Below are 17,448 nucleotides of genomic sequence, written 5' to 3' on the forward strand. Positions count from 1 at the left end.
GAAAGAGAGAGACAGAGAGACAGACAGGCAGACAAACACAGACAGACAATTAAAACAGACAGAGAAAGAGAGACAGATAAACAAAAACAAATGAACAGAAAATGGAAATGAATAGGACGACCCCTTATAAAAGTAAATCCATACACATACATTGAGAGCAGATCTCAAAATTCTGCACAGTCGAACCTGCCTTTAGCCTTTTACGGAGGAATAATTTGAATAGGGGGGCCAAGAGATACCCTCACCTCTGTGTCAGGGGTATCGCTTTTACCTGGGAGAGGGATCGCAGTTTGAATTCAAGCAGAAAAAGCACCCACCACAAAAGATGGAACACCAACAGAGCACTTAAACCTTGTAAATATGTCAGTCGGGGCTAAATTAGAAGTGAAGCTTGGCGCAATTAGGAAGTTTGTAATTGCCGAATAATATGTCACACCATGCGTCAGGCGAGGGGAGTTTTGGAGTAAGAGGTTCTGACATGTGAATGGGCGATCGAGGAGGAGGGAGGAGGTGGTCGTGAGATGGAGTGAGGAGACGTGAATGCTCTTACTCTCTCTCAGGTGAGCACTTGTACAGTATCTGGGTAATTAAAGCAGGAATTGGGATTATTTGACTTGAGAAGGTAAATGTGAAGAAGACAATGTGAATTGATATGTTGGATAGAGCATTGTATACTGCTAATCATGAATTAATAGAAAATGTAGATTTCAATAAATTTATTAGTTCAACTGTCATCACACACACCACCCATTAAAAGTAAAGGATGAACACAGTCATGAATTTTGTCTCCTTTCAAAAATCATGATGTCATGAAGTATCTCATTGTTTATAAAGATTGCCAATCCAATTTTTAAGTTTAATAGTTTATAATGCATCCTGCTCATTAAGACTGAATGATACAGAAAGAAAGAAAAAATCTTGGCCCCTACTTCTACATGTCTCAGTCTTATCCATGATCCTAAGAACTAATTCTTAATTAATCTTATTAAAATCAATTTTCCCCTAGTCTCGGTCTCGGAACCCCAGGGCCCTGTTTCGTCAAACTTGTTATTAATAACAATTTACAATAACTGTTATAAGCTACTGCAATTCTGGCATTCGATTGGCTGAGAGCAAATTTGTCATACAAATTTAGTATTTGTTATTGATTATAAGTTTTATGAACATGGCCTAGGTCTTGATACAACAAATGTTCAGCAATTGTAGATGAAACACTTAATATGTCTATTTAAAGCTGCAAAAAGGTTTTTTTTAAACATTGTGTCTGATAGAGATGGAGAGATGGGAATGCACCTTTAAAGCATTTCATGGCATCATGCTCTTAGAGTCTGTGTTAGCCACCAGGTATATGCTGACATTGATCAGTATGGTATGGGACTGAGAGACACCGTTATTAATCACTAATGGTTTTGACCCCCATACGCTGGGGGCGGATTCCACCACCCAATGTGCCCATGAATATTCAAACATTCCCCCCTCCCCCTCCAGGGCGACAATCCCATCGGGGGCTTTGCATTTTCTTCTCTTTTAGCCCCCCCCCCTTCTCTCCCCCATTCAATTTTTGTTTTGATGTGCACCAAGAAATAGGGCCACAGAGCCTGAGGCCGCTCTTTCATATGTTCTTGTTTTTTGTTTTTCGCTGGTGAAATGTGTCCATTAATCATGGATATGCTTTAATCAATTTCGTATTTTGCAGATTTTGAGTCAAATATGTATTGAGGGGAGCAGAATGATGCAGCATTTGGTGTTTGAAGAAACGTCATTTGTGAAAGTGATCCATGCATGCGGATGTTGCTTTTTTATGTGAAAGACTTTGCTATATATAATTTTGATAATGAGGGTTTTATTGTAGATATACTGGAGCAATTGTGAGAAAGATTAAAATGACTTTAGAGAAAGAAAGGAGACAGTAATAAAGTAATAGTTAAAAGTCAAGGTAAATGTATATGGCATGTAATAGAGAAAGAAAGAGAAAGAGGAGGACTAGAGAAATCAGAAAGAGATGGGAGACAGGGAGGGAGGTAAAGAGTGAGTGAGAGAGTGCAGTGGGAGATAGAGAGTAAGACGGTGAGAGAAGGAGAGAGAGAGAGAGAGGGAGGGGAGGCAGAGAGACAGGTCATTCATATCTATTGTGCTGTAAGTTTCTGTATTATAAGTCATTTGCACTTCCAATCTTTCAAAAGAAGAGGACCATGTTTTTTATATTCTTAAAGTTGTTTTAATATTCATAAAACGTTTTGAACAAATGTAAAAAAGTGTTTCATATCTTCTTGTATTCTCACAAAACATGACAGCTATGATTGAAACAAGATACCATCTGTTATGTGCCAGAATGGTGTTATCTCTGTGTTTAAGTATATGAGTTAATGCCCTTCTGGCTCCGAACAGATGATAACATGTTTCACAGGAAAACATATATTGTAGATGTACGCATCACTTGAGTAATGAACAGAGGAGAGGAATACTAAATACTTCTTTTTTTTATCTTCAGTTAAGATTTCTACTGCAGAATGATAAGACGATAATTTTCAACCTACATAACAATTCAGGCTTTTAATCTATATTTGATTTGAGAAGCACAGAGACGACTCTTGTGTGAAGGAATTGTAGACAACAAGGACGCTATCTGCCGAGTAATTAATGTGTCATCATTTCGATAATGTGATATTCTCGGCAAGAATAGGTTATTTTGAGAGAAACCTGACCAGAGAAATGTGTTATTTCAATCATTGTTGTAGGATGATGAACTATAATGTGTGAACCTAGATTTAGTGCACTGTCTTGTTGTGAAATGGTTGGAAAACAGCTTGAAACCAAAATACAGTATTGTATCCAAACTACATATGGCAAATTAATTCTATGTATGGTAGTATCTACATGTACAAAACAGTACAGGTTGTACACATACGAACAAAAACAAAAACAAATGTAAAAAAAGTGATATTTTGATGTTCTAGAATTCTAGAATATGAGTGTAATACTCATTGAAACAAAACAATCATACATGTAATAAAAGACAATTGAAATAAAAACAACTTATATAATGAGATCCCAAAATAGCACTTTATATTGGATTTGATAAATGAAAAATGAGAAATATGCTAGTTAAGCAGCAGGAAAAGGTGGCTGGTTTGAAATATGCATCAGTCTTAAAAAGGTTGTGTCTTTTTCCATTAATTTACATTTTGTTGTGAAAAAGCTTTTTTTTCTACCCACTTGTGTAGAAAAAACAATATTTATGTAGTGAATATGGCTCGCATTTATACTGGTTTACAATAATTTTCTCCACGTTATTTGTGTCTTGTAGCCATTGCGTACAATAGTGTTAGGGTGTTGTTTGTGTGTAACTTTATCTGCTATTTCTCTCTGCTTTTGTTGGATACAGTACTATATTAATCCAATGTTTAAATATTTCCATTTGAGTTCAATGTTTCATGTAATTATTTAACATTTCAAATCCCTTCAGACAAAACAAACAAAAGTAATCTGATGCAGCAGTCACACCCATTGTTACACAGTGTACAGTTTTCACTTTTTAAGTAGATTGATATGTACAGTACATTTGTCCTCGTGACTCTATCATAAGCCTCATGCTTTTAAGGAACCTTGCATCCTTCCTCTAAATATTTAGATATTAACATGGAATTTTAATTTGCATTTGATAAAATAAGGAAATGAATTGAATCTGACTGAATCACAATTTGATCTTGGAATATCTATTTTTTCTTAACAGTAAATCTTCAGATGGTGAATCCAGGCTTGCGGTGGACTCGACTCAGATCACCCTCCGACAGATCTTAACCAAAGCTCTCAGAAAAAGAAAGGGTATCATTCCAACTGCGGGTAAGTTTGCCAATCTCTATCCAGGTTTAGAAAAGGGTTGAATTCATTGCTTAGAATGTCAGAGTTTTTTCAAAAAATTCTTACTGAAGCAATTATTAGAAAAGAAGACGTATCATTCCAGGTAAGTTTGCCATTCTCTACCATGGTGAAGAAAATGGTTGAATTCATTGCTTAGAATGTCAAGAGCCCTTTTAAAAGAATCTTACTGAAGCAATTATTAGAAAAGAAGGGGTATCATTCCAACTGCGGGTAAGTTTGCCACTCCCCATCCGGGTGTAGAAAATGGTTACCTTGCATGAATATTCAACAAGAGTATCGTACATTGAATATATGAATATTTATTATAAAAATTTGAATATCTAATAAAGAAATCATTTGAAATTATGTAACAAACCCTAAAAATATCTAACCTTAAAAAACAATCTTTCCCAAAAAAAATCTTGACGCAACTGAATCGTTGATTGTGCATTTGGCTTCAGTATTTATAATGTTGATTGATCCCTGTATTTTGTAGGACCTCATTATCTGCTGGAGAAGAAGTCTGTGCATTTGACTTCAGTGTTTATGTTGTTTGATCCCTGTATGTTTTAGGACCTCTTTATCTGCTTGAGAAGAAGTCTGTGCATTTGGCGTCAGTGTTTATAATGTTGTTTGATCCCTGTATTTTCTAGGACCTCATTATCTGCTTGAGAAGAAGTCTGTGCATTTGGCGTTAGTGTTTATAATGTTGTTTGATCCCTGTATGTTCTAGGACCTCTTTATCTGCTTGAGAAGAAGTCTGTGCATTTGGCGTCAGTGTTTATAATGTTGTTTGATCCCTGTATTTTGTAGGGCCTCATTATCTGCTGGAGAAGAAGTCTGCACCAGGGGTTCCGCTAGATCTGGACCTGAAACTCTGCGAAACAGAATCCATGGACTTCATTATGGTCAGAGAACATAGTAAGTCGGTCCTCTGTCATAAGGAGTAGAGTTTATAGTTCAACTTAAAGCCCCACTGCAATATTTAAAGCTACTTGCGCCCTCTGTATAGCAAAAAATGCCTAATCGGTGGCCATTGGTCCCCCATGATCCCCTTTCCCTTATTTTTCTTATGAGAGCTGATTTGATGACATAACCATCTGTCAGTGACCATGCAGGGAGGTCTTATCCCTCCTGGCCAAACTAGTGCAGTGGGGCTTTAAGATATATAAACAGTTCATGTTTAAGCATCAGTATGTTGGTCTGTCTTTAACTTAGACCTGAAGCTGTGCAAGATAATAATAATGATATCAATAATTCTGTACTTATATGGCATGCAAATTTGCCGGAAAGAGGCACAGTTGGTGCACAATATGTTTTTTTTTCTCTCTGCATATTTAATGTGCAACTTAAAACAAAAAAAGAAGGATGTAATGACGAAAATTGAGATGCTAGGATACATACAACTAATAATAATAATAATTAAAGGATTTCTTTTGTGGGACACGTGGGTAACTTTCCACTTGCTTTGAGGATATTTTTCTCTTTGTGCCGACTCATGGAATATGCTCCTCAGCTCGTGGGATATATCCTTGTATCCCATTCATTCATTCATATACAGTTAGCAGCTAAATTATTCATACCCTTACCAAGTTTTGTAATTTTTGTAAAGCACAAGAAAAATTTGTATGTCCGGATTTATGTTCTTGAGAATATGACGAATTAAAGCTTATATCTAAAAGTATTAAAGAAAGGCCCTAATTCACCCAGTCCAGCTTTCATTCTTGAGTTACAAAAAAATCATAAATATGCAAAGGGTATGAATAATTTAGTTGTTAACTGTAAAAATGTTGTTGCTTCCTCGTAATAATCAATCCTGTTCTTTTTGTTTTCCTTTGTGGTACGTAGGTAGGAGAGACTACCTGAAGAGCGACAGGACGCGACCCTACTCCGGCGATAGAGAGCCCCCTCTAGTGTTGAGTACCCAGTACCGATCGTTCCGAGTCAGCATGCTGCACAAGCTGAGACCTGCCACAGAGATTCAGCTAGGTTGGTTCCCATGGCTTCTATCTATCATGTATAGGGAAGAAAATTGGGCTATCTGGGTGAGCCCTGTCTTCTAAAGAGTTGCGATTGATCTGAATCAATCGCAAGTTTGCAGTTTCCTATCTCTTATGTACATAGTTGAGATTGATTACAATCGCAATTGTTTATAAAACAGGGCCCCGCCTAAAGTATTAATCAATCTTGGTGTCTCGGTCGAGTGGACATGTCACCGGACCGTGGATCACAAGGTCTGCGGTTCGAATCCCGCTGCGGCACTAATGTCCTTTGGCAAGACATTAATCTACATTTGCCACACTCGACCCAGGTGAGGTAAATGGGTGCCTGGCAGGAATTAATTCCTTGAAATGCTAGAGTGCCGTAATAGCAGTTTTGCTATAAAAAGCCTGAGTAACATTTTTCAAAGCTCTTTGGAAGCGCATAGAGACGTTGTAATGTGATATGCGCTATACAAGAACTGAATATTGTTATTATTACTATTATTATTAAAATACTGATCTGTATATAAAGAAGCAGTCAAAGTCAGACTTTGTTTTGCTTAGTCCACCAATATAATCATCACTGCAAGTAAACTCTATCATGTTGTAAACATTTCAAAATTTAACGATTCTGTCTCAAAATGAGTACCGTAAATCTCTGTGTATAAGACTCACTTTTTTCCCGCCGAAAACAATTCGAACTTGATTGCTAAACGTAGTCAGGGTTTAAACGCTGAATTTGATAATGCATGTCAGCTAAAAGAATTAGGCTTACCAACCATGAGGTCCAAGATATCTTTTAAGCAAAAACATTTCATTTCCATTTTTCATTTCGTTTATTTCCATTTGCAACAAATAAATAAAGTACATGGGATTGCATTGTACATAGTAAAACAATGAAACTTAACAATATATTTGTAATTGGTCCACAGTGTACAACAGGCATATAGAACAGGTTGGTCATGGAGGGGACTGCTGAAAAGCTGGGCTTGTAGATTGCAGCCCCCTATTACAACAAGACCTCCTCAAAAAAACTGAAACAAAGTCCCTGATTAACAATTGATATAGAGGAGCAATTATTTATAGATACCTGTATAAGCAGATATATTCTGCACTACTTAAGGAATTTTGCATTCTAACTAATTAAATATTTGTTTTACGACAACTAATTCCATTTGGAATGCATTTTTGGCAGCAAACGTGCTTACAAGAGTAAGGAATCGTGAAACTTCTTCCAGATGCTGTGCCAAATTGTCTCATAAAACAGAGAAAAGAGGGAAGAAATTAGTCACGTATTAGTCAACTTAATCCTCTTTTATTCATACATCATGTCACGGAATTGTGTCAAAAGTTAGCAAAATAGGAAATTGAATCAAGGCGGGCCAAACCCACCCTATTAAAAATGTTTCTTGTGTCCTCCCAGGAGATTGAGGGGGGCAGGAGGGGGGCAGCGCTGCACCCCAAGGTCCATTCTGTTCCTCATCATAGAAACCCTAAATACAGTGTATGTCTTAGTAATAGCGAGAGGAAAGCAGCGAGGAGGGTCTTAAGATGACTACTGCTTAGAAATATAGTATTGACTCTTTTGAAAGACTTTTTTAATATTAAGAATTGCTGTGATGGAAGAAGCATGGCTCTCTGAGTATACAGACTTGGTTTAAACTGAATGAAAACTGGAATGGTGTGGATCGCATTCAGACTACATATTACACTGACTATAGAAATCAGGAATATCTGTTTTATTTAACTGATAAACATGTGCATGTACTAAGAAAGAAAAATATATCACTCTCATTTTCATTATTATCAATATACAATAAGTTCATATCCTTTTCATAAAGTGTAATTAATTAGTAGAAGAGTGTGGAAGATATATACGGCATGTGTTTTGAAGATCTATTATCTCACACAAACAATAATTCAGACTTTCACTTGAAGAATATATAAACATTTATTAAGTTATAATTTCTAAATATTGGGGAAAGAACAAATACTGAGTGGGAGGTACATGTATATAAATTTAAATGAAGGGTATATCGCAAAATTGATTTGAGAAGGCAAACGTTAGTTGTAGACTTCTGCTTCTTGATTCGATGACCATTTCTTTTTGTTTTGGACAATTAACATATTTTAATGCTGCATTATGATAGCCTAGATTTTTATCGAATTGTGACTTACTCAGGTAACATTTAACATTTAAATTACCATGTATCCTTGAGAAAGCAGGGAGATGTTGTATATTTAAATCCAGAAATTGTACAAGATTTCTGTTCCCTTTGATAAATGTTATAACATTAATTTTATAAAACCTTTTCCGTCTATTACAATTATCATAATTAAAGCTGTGGCATGAAAGCCTTTACATTTAAAAAAAAAATACGACTCTGACTTTATCAGTTGACAGTTCATTTTGCATGCATCCTTTAGCGAGAGTGAAGCCAGACCCACAAATGTTGAAAGCAATTAAACGCAGCAAATGTTAACCCAGAATTGGTCCTGTGTCTTCCTGTGGACATTCGATCCATCCGAACACTCATGGGAGTTGATCACCTGTCACAGGGGAAGTGTTTAGACAGTTGATCAGCGAAAGGGTCAATTATGTTTAGCAGTGTTCTATGTACATTATAATCGGTCTCTCTGTCTGCTTGAATTACAATTTCTTTTGTTTGTCCTCTCTGCCAGGTCTTTGAAACTTATTGATTTGTATGTACAAATCTGTAAAATCTGTTAAAAGTTTGACCTCCACCAACCTTTCTGATATTACAATAATATTTCATAACAAGAGACTTAAAAGAGTTTAGCATTTCCCCTTACAATAGATGAAGGATGGTTTAACTAGTATCATGGTGTATAGAGAGGATCAAATGTCGCCCTCTATAGTTATCTGATCAAACTCTGATAAAGAGAGTCAACAACCCCTCCTGACAGTGAAATTAGTTTCGATTTCATTCTCGCAAGCTGACAACACATCAAACACGCGGGAAATTAACTGCTACAAGTGCTTTACTTCTGTGTGTTTTACTGTCATCCCTAAGATAAATTTTCCCCGAAGTCTGAGAAGACATCAAATCATCCGTCTCCAATTCAAACGTCTTTGAATCTTTTTCCCTTTTAAAGAGCTGGTCACATCTCACCAGTAATGATAATGATAACGATGAATGTTTTCCAAATTTCTCCTCTCTTGTTAATGTTTACTAAGGCAGTGGAAATCTTTGTTGTGGGTCAGATTTTAAAGATTCATACTAATGAGCACCTCTCAACGATTACATCTTCTCGTTCAAATCGCTACACAACCAATTTTCGTAGAACAGACCTCAACGATATTATCTGAGGGCTGATAATTGTGCTCCTTTGATTTGAGGTCGATTCAGAAGAAATGTTGGCAGTGTTTCCTTGTGCTTTTGGACAGAACCTAATAATGTTATCATTCAGGTGTGACCACATCTAATGTTATTATTATTAATACATTACAAGAGTGGCCCATCAGCATATCCCTGTGGGACACCGTGCATCAAAGGCATATACATGTTGCTTTAAATCCCGTCTGCACTAGTTTAGCCAGGGGGATTAGACCTCCCTGCAAGGTCACTGACAGGTGGTTATCTCATCAAATCAGCTCTCACATAACATGCAAAAAAGAGGATCATGGGGGACCCATGGTCACCGATTAGGTATTGTTTGCTATATAGAGGGCGCAAGTAGCTATAAGTAGTGCAGTGGGGCTTTAAATATCAGTATCAATGAGGTTTGATCAGCACTTTAAATTCAAGAGTTGTGCTCAAAATGGGGTGCGTGATATGGTCTGGTTTGGATTTCTGGGTAATTTGTTCCTGGTTTGGGCGCAGGAAGATCATGTTTTCTCCATGCCACACATGTTTCCTTCATGTGTGTGGTTCGCTTCAGATGGCTGACACTGAATTTTGCTCATCTTCCTTTGTTGTCAAAAAAATGCATTTTGATTGTGATCTTTACTTTTCAGTTTATTGTAACTGACTTCGCACTGTATTGTTTTTATCTCTCTATTTCAGTTTTGTTTTAACTGACTTTTGTTCATCATCCTTGTTGTTGAAGTACTCTGTTTTGAGGCATGTAAAAAAATACTTTAAACATTTCGGGGGCTACTTTTCAAGCTTGCTTGCATGAAAATAACACTCTTTATTTTGTTTTGCATTGAACTCTATGCAATTTTGGGGGGCTCTTTTATGACTTTCGGGTGCTCTTTTGAGCATTTTGGGGGCTAATTCGCCCCGAGCCCCCGTGTATTTTTTCCCCTGTAAATGAGGGTTATCTTTACTTTTTAAAGGTTATTGTAAGTAACTTATATCTGTGTCCCCAGCACCCTTTTTGATTTTTATCTCTCCATTTCAGTTTTGTTTTCCCAAATTTTGCTCATCTTCCTGTGTTCAACCCTGTACTCTTTAGTCTTATTACTACAGTTGACTGTGCCTAACTGTCACTTTGATAATCTTCCTTTGTCAAATCATTTTTGTTCTTTTATGTTCAGAATATGTCTCCTGTATTCGACTTTTGCTCATGTACCTGTTGTCCAAACATTGGATTTGTATTGTTATCTTTACATTTCAGTTGACTGTAACTGACTTTTACTGCTTTTCCTTTGTCCCAAGCCCTGTACTATCAGTAGTGGATCCAGGATTCTTGGGGAGAGGGGGCACAAATCAAATATTCTGTGACTTGCAGAGAAAATTGCAATGAGGGGTTAACAATGTGCCCATATGGCTACAGATTTTAATGATAAGCTTAAGATTATTTTTTTAAAGGAGAAAAATTCATGAGCACATGACTCGTTTTTATTCCTTTGATTGAATGCCAAAACCCTCTGACGCATTGATAGATCGAGATGCTCCTTGTCATGTGATATAGTTTTGACCAATCAGTGAATAAGAATCTATGTATGAGGTATATAATACATTTTAAAAGACTGTAAAATTATGATTTACAAACATTTATATCTTTACATTTCAATTGACTGACTTTCCTCATCTCTGTTTGTCCCAAGCACTTTGGTAATGACATGAAAATAAGAAAATTGTGGAGAAACCAGTGTTTGTATCTTCATTTAGTTAGAATTATGGTGCTTTGTACAAGTTAAAGAGGTAGGTTGTCATTTGATATTCCCTAAGTTGCTTGACTAACTCTGTGTGTTTAGGCATGGTTCAAAGCTGGCCTTAAAGTGAGGCGGCTATTTAGAAATACTAAAACATTAGCACTCTACTCATCATCTACACATCTCATTGCTTGCCCTCTGTAGGTATCTCAGGGGATAAGATTGAAATCGACCCGGTAGCCCAACCAAGGAACACGCCGGCCAAGTTCTGGGGCAAGCAGAAAGCCGTCTCCATCGAGTCCGACAGGCTTGCCTTCTGTAACATCACAGATGATAAACCATCAGGTATGAAAACATGAAGTAAAAGTAAAGGAATGATTTGAAAGTACTTGTACTACATCCAAAATGAAAATGTCCCCTGTAACAGTTTGGATGTCTAGAGTTCAGACATCTTCTGCAGACGTGAACTGTCAGTTAAATCCAACTTGAATAACCAAATTTTATTCAATCTTATCTAATCTAGTTCAATGCATTCAAATCCATTTTGATCTCATCTAATTCAATTCATTTGTTAGTTAATGTGTGTGGTTGCCAACTTCTGCCAAGATCAGTTGTACAAGAAGGCTGCTTGAAAGCTGATCCATTGTGCTTTCACCAAGCACTTTCAAGCCTTCAAAACCGCTGTGAGCTAGTGGATGTTGCATTTGGAGACCAAATGTTCGAGCATCTGTTCTTCGTCTAATTCACAGTATTCAGATTGCTCGGCTCCTATTTTGTGGAGGTAGTACTTGTACTTTGTGCGGCACACAATCTGAGTCTGTTCCCCTGAGGCCTGCCAGGGAGCTTACAGCCAGGGGTCTTACTTGAAGGGCTAGTGGTAAACTGCCATAGAGCTGATATAGAAGTGTCCTATCGTTAGGTCCAACAATCATTAAGCAATGAGGGATTGTAGGGTTGCTGAGATCTAATCCAATCCTGTTAATCCTTATCTAACCAACTCCATAGTTACCTGATGTAATCCATACCAATCTAATATAATCTAAAATCTTAACCCTTTGTATGACCTAGATAAGTCCACATTTGAACTAACATTCTAGTATCTAAACCACATATCCAAACACGACTGTCTAAATCCAATGTATCATAGCCCTATCTAATCTAATCTAATCTAATCTAATCTTTTTCCTCTTAATCCCACAGGGAAGTCCACATTCCGACTGACATTCAAGAGTCCCAACCATGAGTTCAAGCACTACGACTTTGAGACCGGAACCAACCTCACCAAACAGATCGTCAACCGTATCAACCACATTCTCGAGCTTCGAGCAAGCTCCGTACGAAACGACTACACGCTGTGGAGAGAGAGGAGACATAGTAGAAAGGCCCACGATAAATAGCATAGGTATATAACGTTGTTCTTAATAGGGGATATAAGAAGTTCTGTTCACATATGCTGGAGCGCCGTAATGGCAGCACAGCCAAAGCCTGGGTAATAATCTCCGAGTTTGGAAGCGCTTAGAGACTTCATTGTAATTCGCGCTATATAGAAGCTGAGTATTATTAATATTATTATTATTATATGATGTTGAAAACTGCTGCATGTTTTTCATAAAGATGCAAGGGTGATATACCTCACATTTCTATATCGTAAGGCTCATCAGATATGTTGCAGTAAAACCGGCATTTAAAGAAAGTGTTCATGTATACAAAATGAATAGCCACTGCATGGGACAAAGGTCCAATGAGTATTCACTTTGTTCTGTGTTGTACGATACGGAAATATTAAGCATTTTATACTTGCGTCGTCTTAAAAAAAGAAGTGGTTTACCCAAGCATATCTGAATGTGGTGTTATAACACAAAGTGTGAAACTTATGCAAAGTTTACAATTGGTTCAGATTTGTGAAATAACTGACTCACAACACCCAAGTTTTTTCCTACAAAATGCATAATTTATTGTAAGCTTCTAACAGTAAAAACAGCTCCTTCAGTATTTGTGAAAATTCAATTTTCCTAAAGTTTCCAGTCCACCTTATATCATTTAGAAGATAAATAGATGATATTGTATGAAGAGATGATCATGTCTGTTCCGTCTATCTCTTTTACAAAGAAATTATCATATTCATGCAGCTTCACTTATGCGGTATTCTACTTAATCATGTATTTTGTACAAAGGATGTCTGTACAGTGCGTCCCAGGAAAAAAGACACCAAGAATTATCAATGTTTTATCATAACTTAATCACAATTATAATTAATAAATGACACATATTTGTAAAGCTTAGACCCTCTTCTTTCATTTGATGCAATTCATATGATGCATATTTCACGCATGAGTGATTAAAATCAATTTGAAGAGAGGAAACCAAAAAGTCATTTGGTGGACGGTATCTGTATTTTAAAGAGAAACTCACATTTCTAGAAAGTTCGGTTTCTGCCCTTTCATATGACACCTCAATCAGGAAAAATGAGCGAGGAATAACAAAGTTCTGTTCATTTAAAGTAATGCTTGCATTTCCATAATTTGATTTAACAAATTCGTTTTCACTACCTGCCTGCCGTAGCAACAAACGTCATTGACAAAAGACTTAACTCCGTTTCGTTGACAATCAGCCATGCATAAAGTCTTTCGTCAATGGCTGATAGCACTGTATATGCCTTTGCTTTAGGAATAAATTGAATGCTTAGCTAATTAATTGATGGACTTATTGTTAATTAAACGCTGAATTTACATAAATCATGGGGATAATTTGTTTTCCTCTTAGAGATTCTTCTTCATAATCTTTTCTTTCTTGCTTTTGGTAAGTCTTTAGATGTCCACACTATCCACAAAGTTTTCTGTACAAATTTCCATACCTCACCATTAGGTACGTGTAATACCCCATATGAATAATTCTTCTGACGTATACAGTGATATTGATCAAATAGACCAGTTTACTAACAAATTCGAATTTTATGCAAATAAAAAAAATGTTTGTTCTTGACAAACTGAAAACTTTCCCAAGGCTTGTCTGACATAGCAACAAGAAATGTATGTAGACTGGATTCCAAGTATTGCAGTTCATTCATTAATAACAGGTTAATGAAATAAGTTGTCACTAGTCCCCAAGAAAGGAACATCCATTAATCTGAATATGTTAATAAATCAGTCTATTTTGCAACATTTTAGCCAGGCAGTACTACAGGCCATGAAGTCAGACCAAAAGCAATGTGCAAAGTCTTGCCATTGATGGTGCTGTTTCAGTATGAGAATTTGAAAAGCTTGCAGGCCAACCGTTAGTGATCACACAACTTCATTTGCAAGTCCACAGCTGGAATCATATTGGTATATTCTCACATCATACCTGGGGGGTGTTTCACAAAGATCCTAAGTTGGACTTAACAATTATGGTAAGCCGTTAGCATCTTTAAAAATGTTTTGTAAAAGTTATTTTAAAAGGCGTAAATTGTTGATTCAAATCATTGAATTTTCTATTATCATGGAGATTTTATGTTCTTAATGTGGAATTTATGAAAAGTCTAAAATTTTAGATTTTTCGCCTTTGAATATATATTTTTTTAAAGCTACCAATGGCTCTCCATAATGCTTCAGTCTAACTTAGAGTTAAGTTCAACTTATGATCATTATGAAACACCCCCCAGAATGTACACAAGTTGTCTCTAAACCCATAGCCGGTTATCGTCACCTTTTAGTGACATTTTATTTTGGTCTTTTGATCCAGAATGAATGAATGAATGCATTTCAAACTGTGTACAAGCAGAACGTGCAAAAATCACTGGAAAATTTGATTCCATTTCTGTGGCACTACATTGTGCTATTCATGAATAAGAGCGATTTAATTGAAAATAATCTTTGAAGTCTCAAATTGGCAATGCGGAGTTATATCTGTATTATCATTTACAAAGTGATGTTGCCAATTTGAGGAATCAAAACTGATTCTCTTAAACCTTAAACAAAAATCTGAACTTTTATGGGTCAAATCTGTTTTTGTTGTTCTATATCTATCATTTTCTGTATTCTTCCTTTTACCAATCCAGCGAGAATTTTATTATTTCAAATTCAAAATTGAAACACAACTTTCTGCTTTATTGTTTAATTATACTTTCACGAGATTTTCATGTATTTGAAGATTTATTTCATGTTGTAACAGTGTATTGTCCATCATGACCAGGCACAACAGATTTTATTTTTAATGAATTGGATGTCATTGCCATTGTTAAGAATGTATCTTGTATTTCTTCAGATTCTATAAATCGGCACTAAAACGCAGTCATTTATTGATGCGAACCCTATTTTAGTTTTTTCTTCTGCTTGAAAACGGGTGCCAAAATGTATTATCAAGGAGTCACTTTGTGATAACTTCTTGATGTTAAGAAGAAATCAAATGTTCTATGTCATCATGTTTTGTCATTTATGTACATGTATGTATGCTCTTTGCCACTGACGAACTCACATATTCAACTGAATGTGCAATAATGTGAAATGAAAGGGAGGAAGAGAATAAAAAGAAAATATTGAAAACAATGATGCATTAGTATTTTGTAGTGTGTTACTGTAACGGTTTATAAACTGGAGGCGATGATGGTGACAGAAAAGAAAGAAAGAGAGATAGAGAAGGTATATGGGAGAAAGAAGAGAGAAAAAGAGGGAGGGACAGAGAAAAGAGATGAGATAGGAGGGAAGGAGGGAGAAAAGAGGGAGGGGCGGAGAGAGAGGAGATAGGGTAAGAGGGAAAGATAGAGAAAGGGAAGGAGAGACGGCGAGAGAGTAGATATGGTAGGAGGGAAAGATAGACACAAGTGAGAGGGATGGAGAGGGTGTGAGCGTGAGAGAGATGGAGGGGGAGGGAGAGGGGAAGAGAGGGATGATGGTGGGAGAAAGGGAGAGAGACAGAAGAGAGAGAGAGAAAGAGTGTGAAGGAGGGAGAGGAGGTTTGGAGAAGTGAGAAAAGATTGAGGGAAGGAAGGAAAAAAGATGATGGATCATAGTAGGAGGGAGTGAATTCAAGACGAGTAGATGGAGAGATGGAGAAGATATATGGATGGAAGAAGAGAGAGAAAGTGGGAGAGAGAGAGAGAGTAGAGATGGGAAAGGAGGGAGAAAAGATTGAGGGAGGGGGGGGGGGGCAGAGGGATCGTAGTAGTGGGGAGTGAATTTGAAACGAGTGGACAGAAAGATAGAGAAGATATATGGATGGAAGAAGAGAGAGAAAGAGGGAGGGACAGAGAGAGAAGAGATGGGAAAGGAGGGAGAAAAGAGAGAGGGACCGAGAGAGAAGATATGGTAGGAGGGACAGATAGAGACAAGTGAGAGGGTCAGAGGGAGAAATTAGGTAAAATAGAGAAAAGGGGGGGGAGAGAGAGAGAGAGAGAGAGAGAGAGAGGGGGGGGGGGGGAGAGATGGGATAGGAGGGAGAAAAGGGAGGGGCAGAAAGAGAGAGAGAGAAGAGATGGGTAGCCATAGGAGGGAAAGATAGAGAAAAGGAAGGAGAGACGGCGAGGGAGTAGATATGGTAGGAGGGAAAGATAGACACAAGTGAGAGGGTCAGAGGGAGAAAGGAGATAAGAGGTAAGAAGAGAGAAAAGACGGAGGGATCATAATAGCGGGGAGCGAATTCGAGACGAGTGGATGGAGAGATAGAGAAGATATATGGGAGGAAGAAGAGAGAAAAAGAGGAAGGGACAGAGAGAGCGAGAGAAAGAGAAAGAGAGAGAGAGAAAGAGAGAGAGAGAGAGAGAAAGAGAGAGAGAAAGAGAGAGAGAGAGAGAGAGAGAAGAGATGGGATAGGAGGGAAAAGAGGGAGGGGCGGAGAGAGGATATAGGGTAGGAGGGAAAGGTAGAGAAAAGGAAGGAGAGATGGCGAGAGAGTAGATGGTAGGGGGGAGATAGAGGGAAGAAGAGAGAAAAGATGAAGGGATCATAGTACGGGAAGTGAATTCGAGACGAGTGGATAGAGAGATAGAGAAGATAAACCGGGCATGGTGGCTCAGTCGTTAGAGCGCCCGCCTCATGAACGGGAGGTCGTGGGTTCGAACCCCGGCCGAGTCATACCAAAGACTTATAACAATGGGACCTTCTGTCTTCTAGCTAGGCGCTCAGCATCATTAGATTGGAGAAGGGTAGTAATATGCAGGGCCCGCTGGGAGACCAGTTTCATAACTGAAGTGGCTACCCTGGGTAAATAAAAGTTATTAAATGGGAGGAAGAAGAGAGAAAAGGAGGAAGGGACAGAGAGGGAGAGAGAGAAAGAGAGAGAGAGAGAGAGAGAGAGAGTCAGAGAGAGAGAGAGGGAGAGAGAAGAGATGGGATAGAAGGGAAAAGAGGGAGGGGCGGAGAGAGGATGTAGGGTAGGAGGGAAAATGGAGAAAAGAGGAAGGGACGGAGACGGAGGATATATTAGGGAAGGCTTATCAACATAAAAATCAATAATATTTTCACTTGGGCTGAGCATTCTTTTTATGGGGGTGTAAGTAATCTCAAAGGCCCTTTCCCGCTCGGTACTCTGTGGCTTCCACGACTGTCACATTGCCCCCTACCCCCC

The 17,448-nt window shown here is 37.7% G+C and overlaps 1 protein-coding gene across 1 annotated transcript in view; it reads left to right on the top strand.

Annotated features, from left to right (window-relative positions):
• Positions 1–12,589, top strand: part of LOC582179 (target of rapamycin complex 2 subunit MAPKAP1) — a 51,489-nt gene extending 38,900 nt beyond the window's left edge. The window contains exons 7-11 of the mRNA XM_782141.5: positions 3,734–3,843; positions 4,675–4,782; positions 5,710–5,850; positions 11,113–11,253; positions 12,109–12,589. Coding sequence (XP_787234.2) covers positions 3,734–3,843; positions 4,675–4,782; positions 5,710–5,850; positions 11,113–11,253; positions 12,109–12,305 — 697 coding nt within the window. The 3' untranslated portion in view covers positions 12,306–12,589. The remainder of the gene's footprint in view (positions 1–3,733; positions 3,844–4,674; positions 4,783–5,709; positions 5,851–11,112; positions 11,254–12,108) is intronic.
• The last annotated feature ends 4,859 nt before the right edge of the window (positions 12,590–17,448 follow it).

This window comes from Strongylocentrotus purpuratus, unplaced genomic scaffold, assembly GCF_000002235.5.
Source record: "Strongylocentrotus purpuratus isolate Spur 01 unplaced genomic scaffold, Spur_5.0 spur5_scaffold_4, whole genome shotgun sequence".
Lineage (NCBI taxonomy): Eukaryota > Metazoa > Echinodermata > Echinoidea > Camarodonta > Strongylocentrotidae > Strongylocentrotus > Strongylocentrotus purpuratus.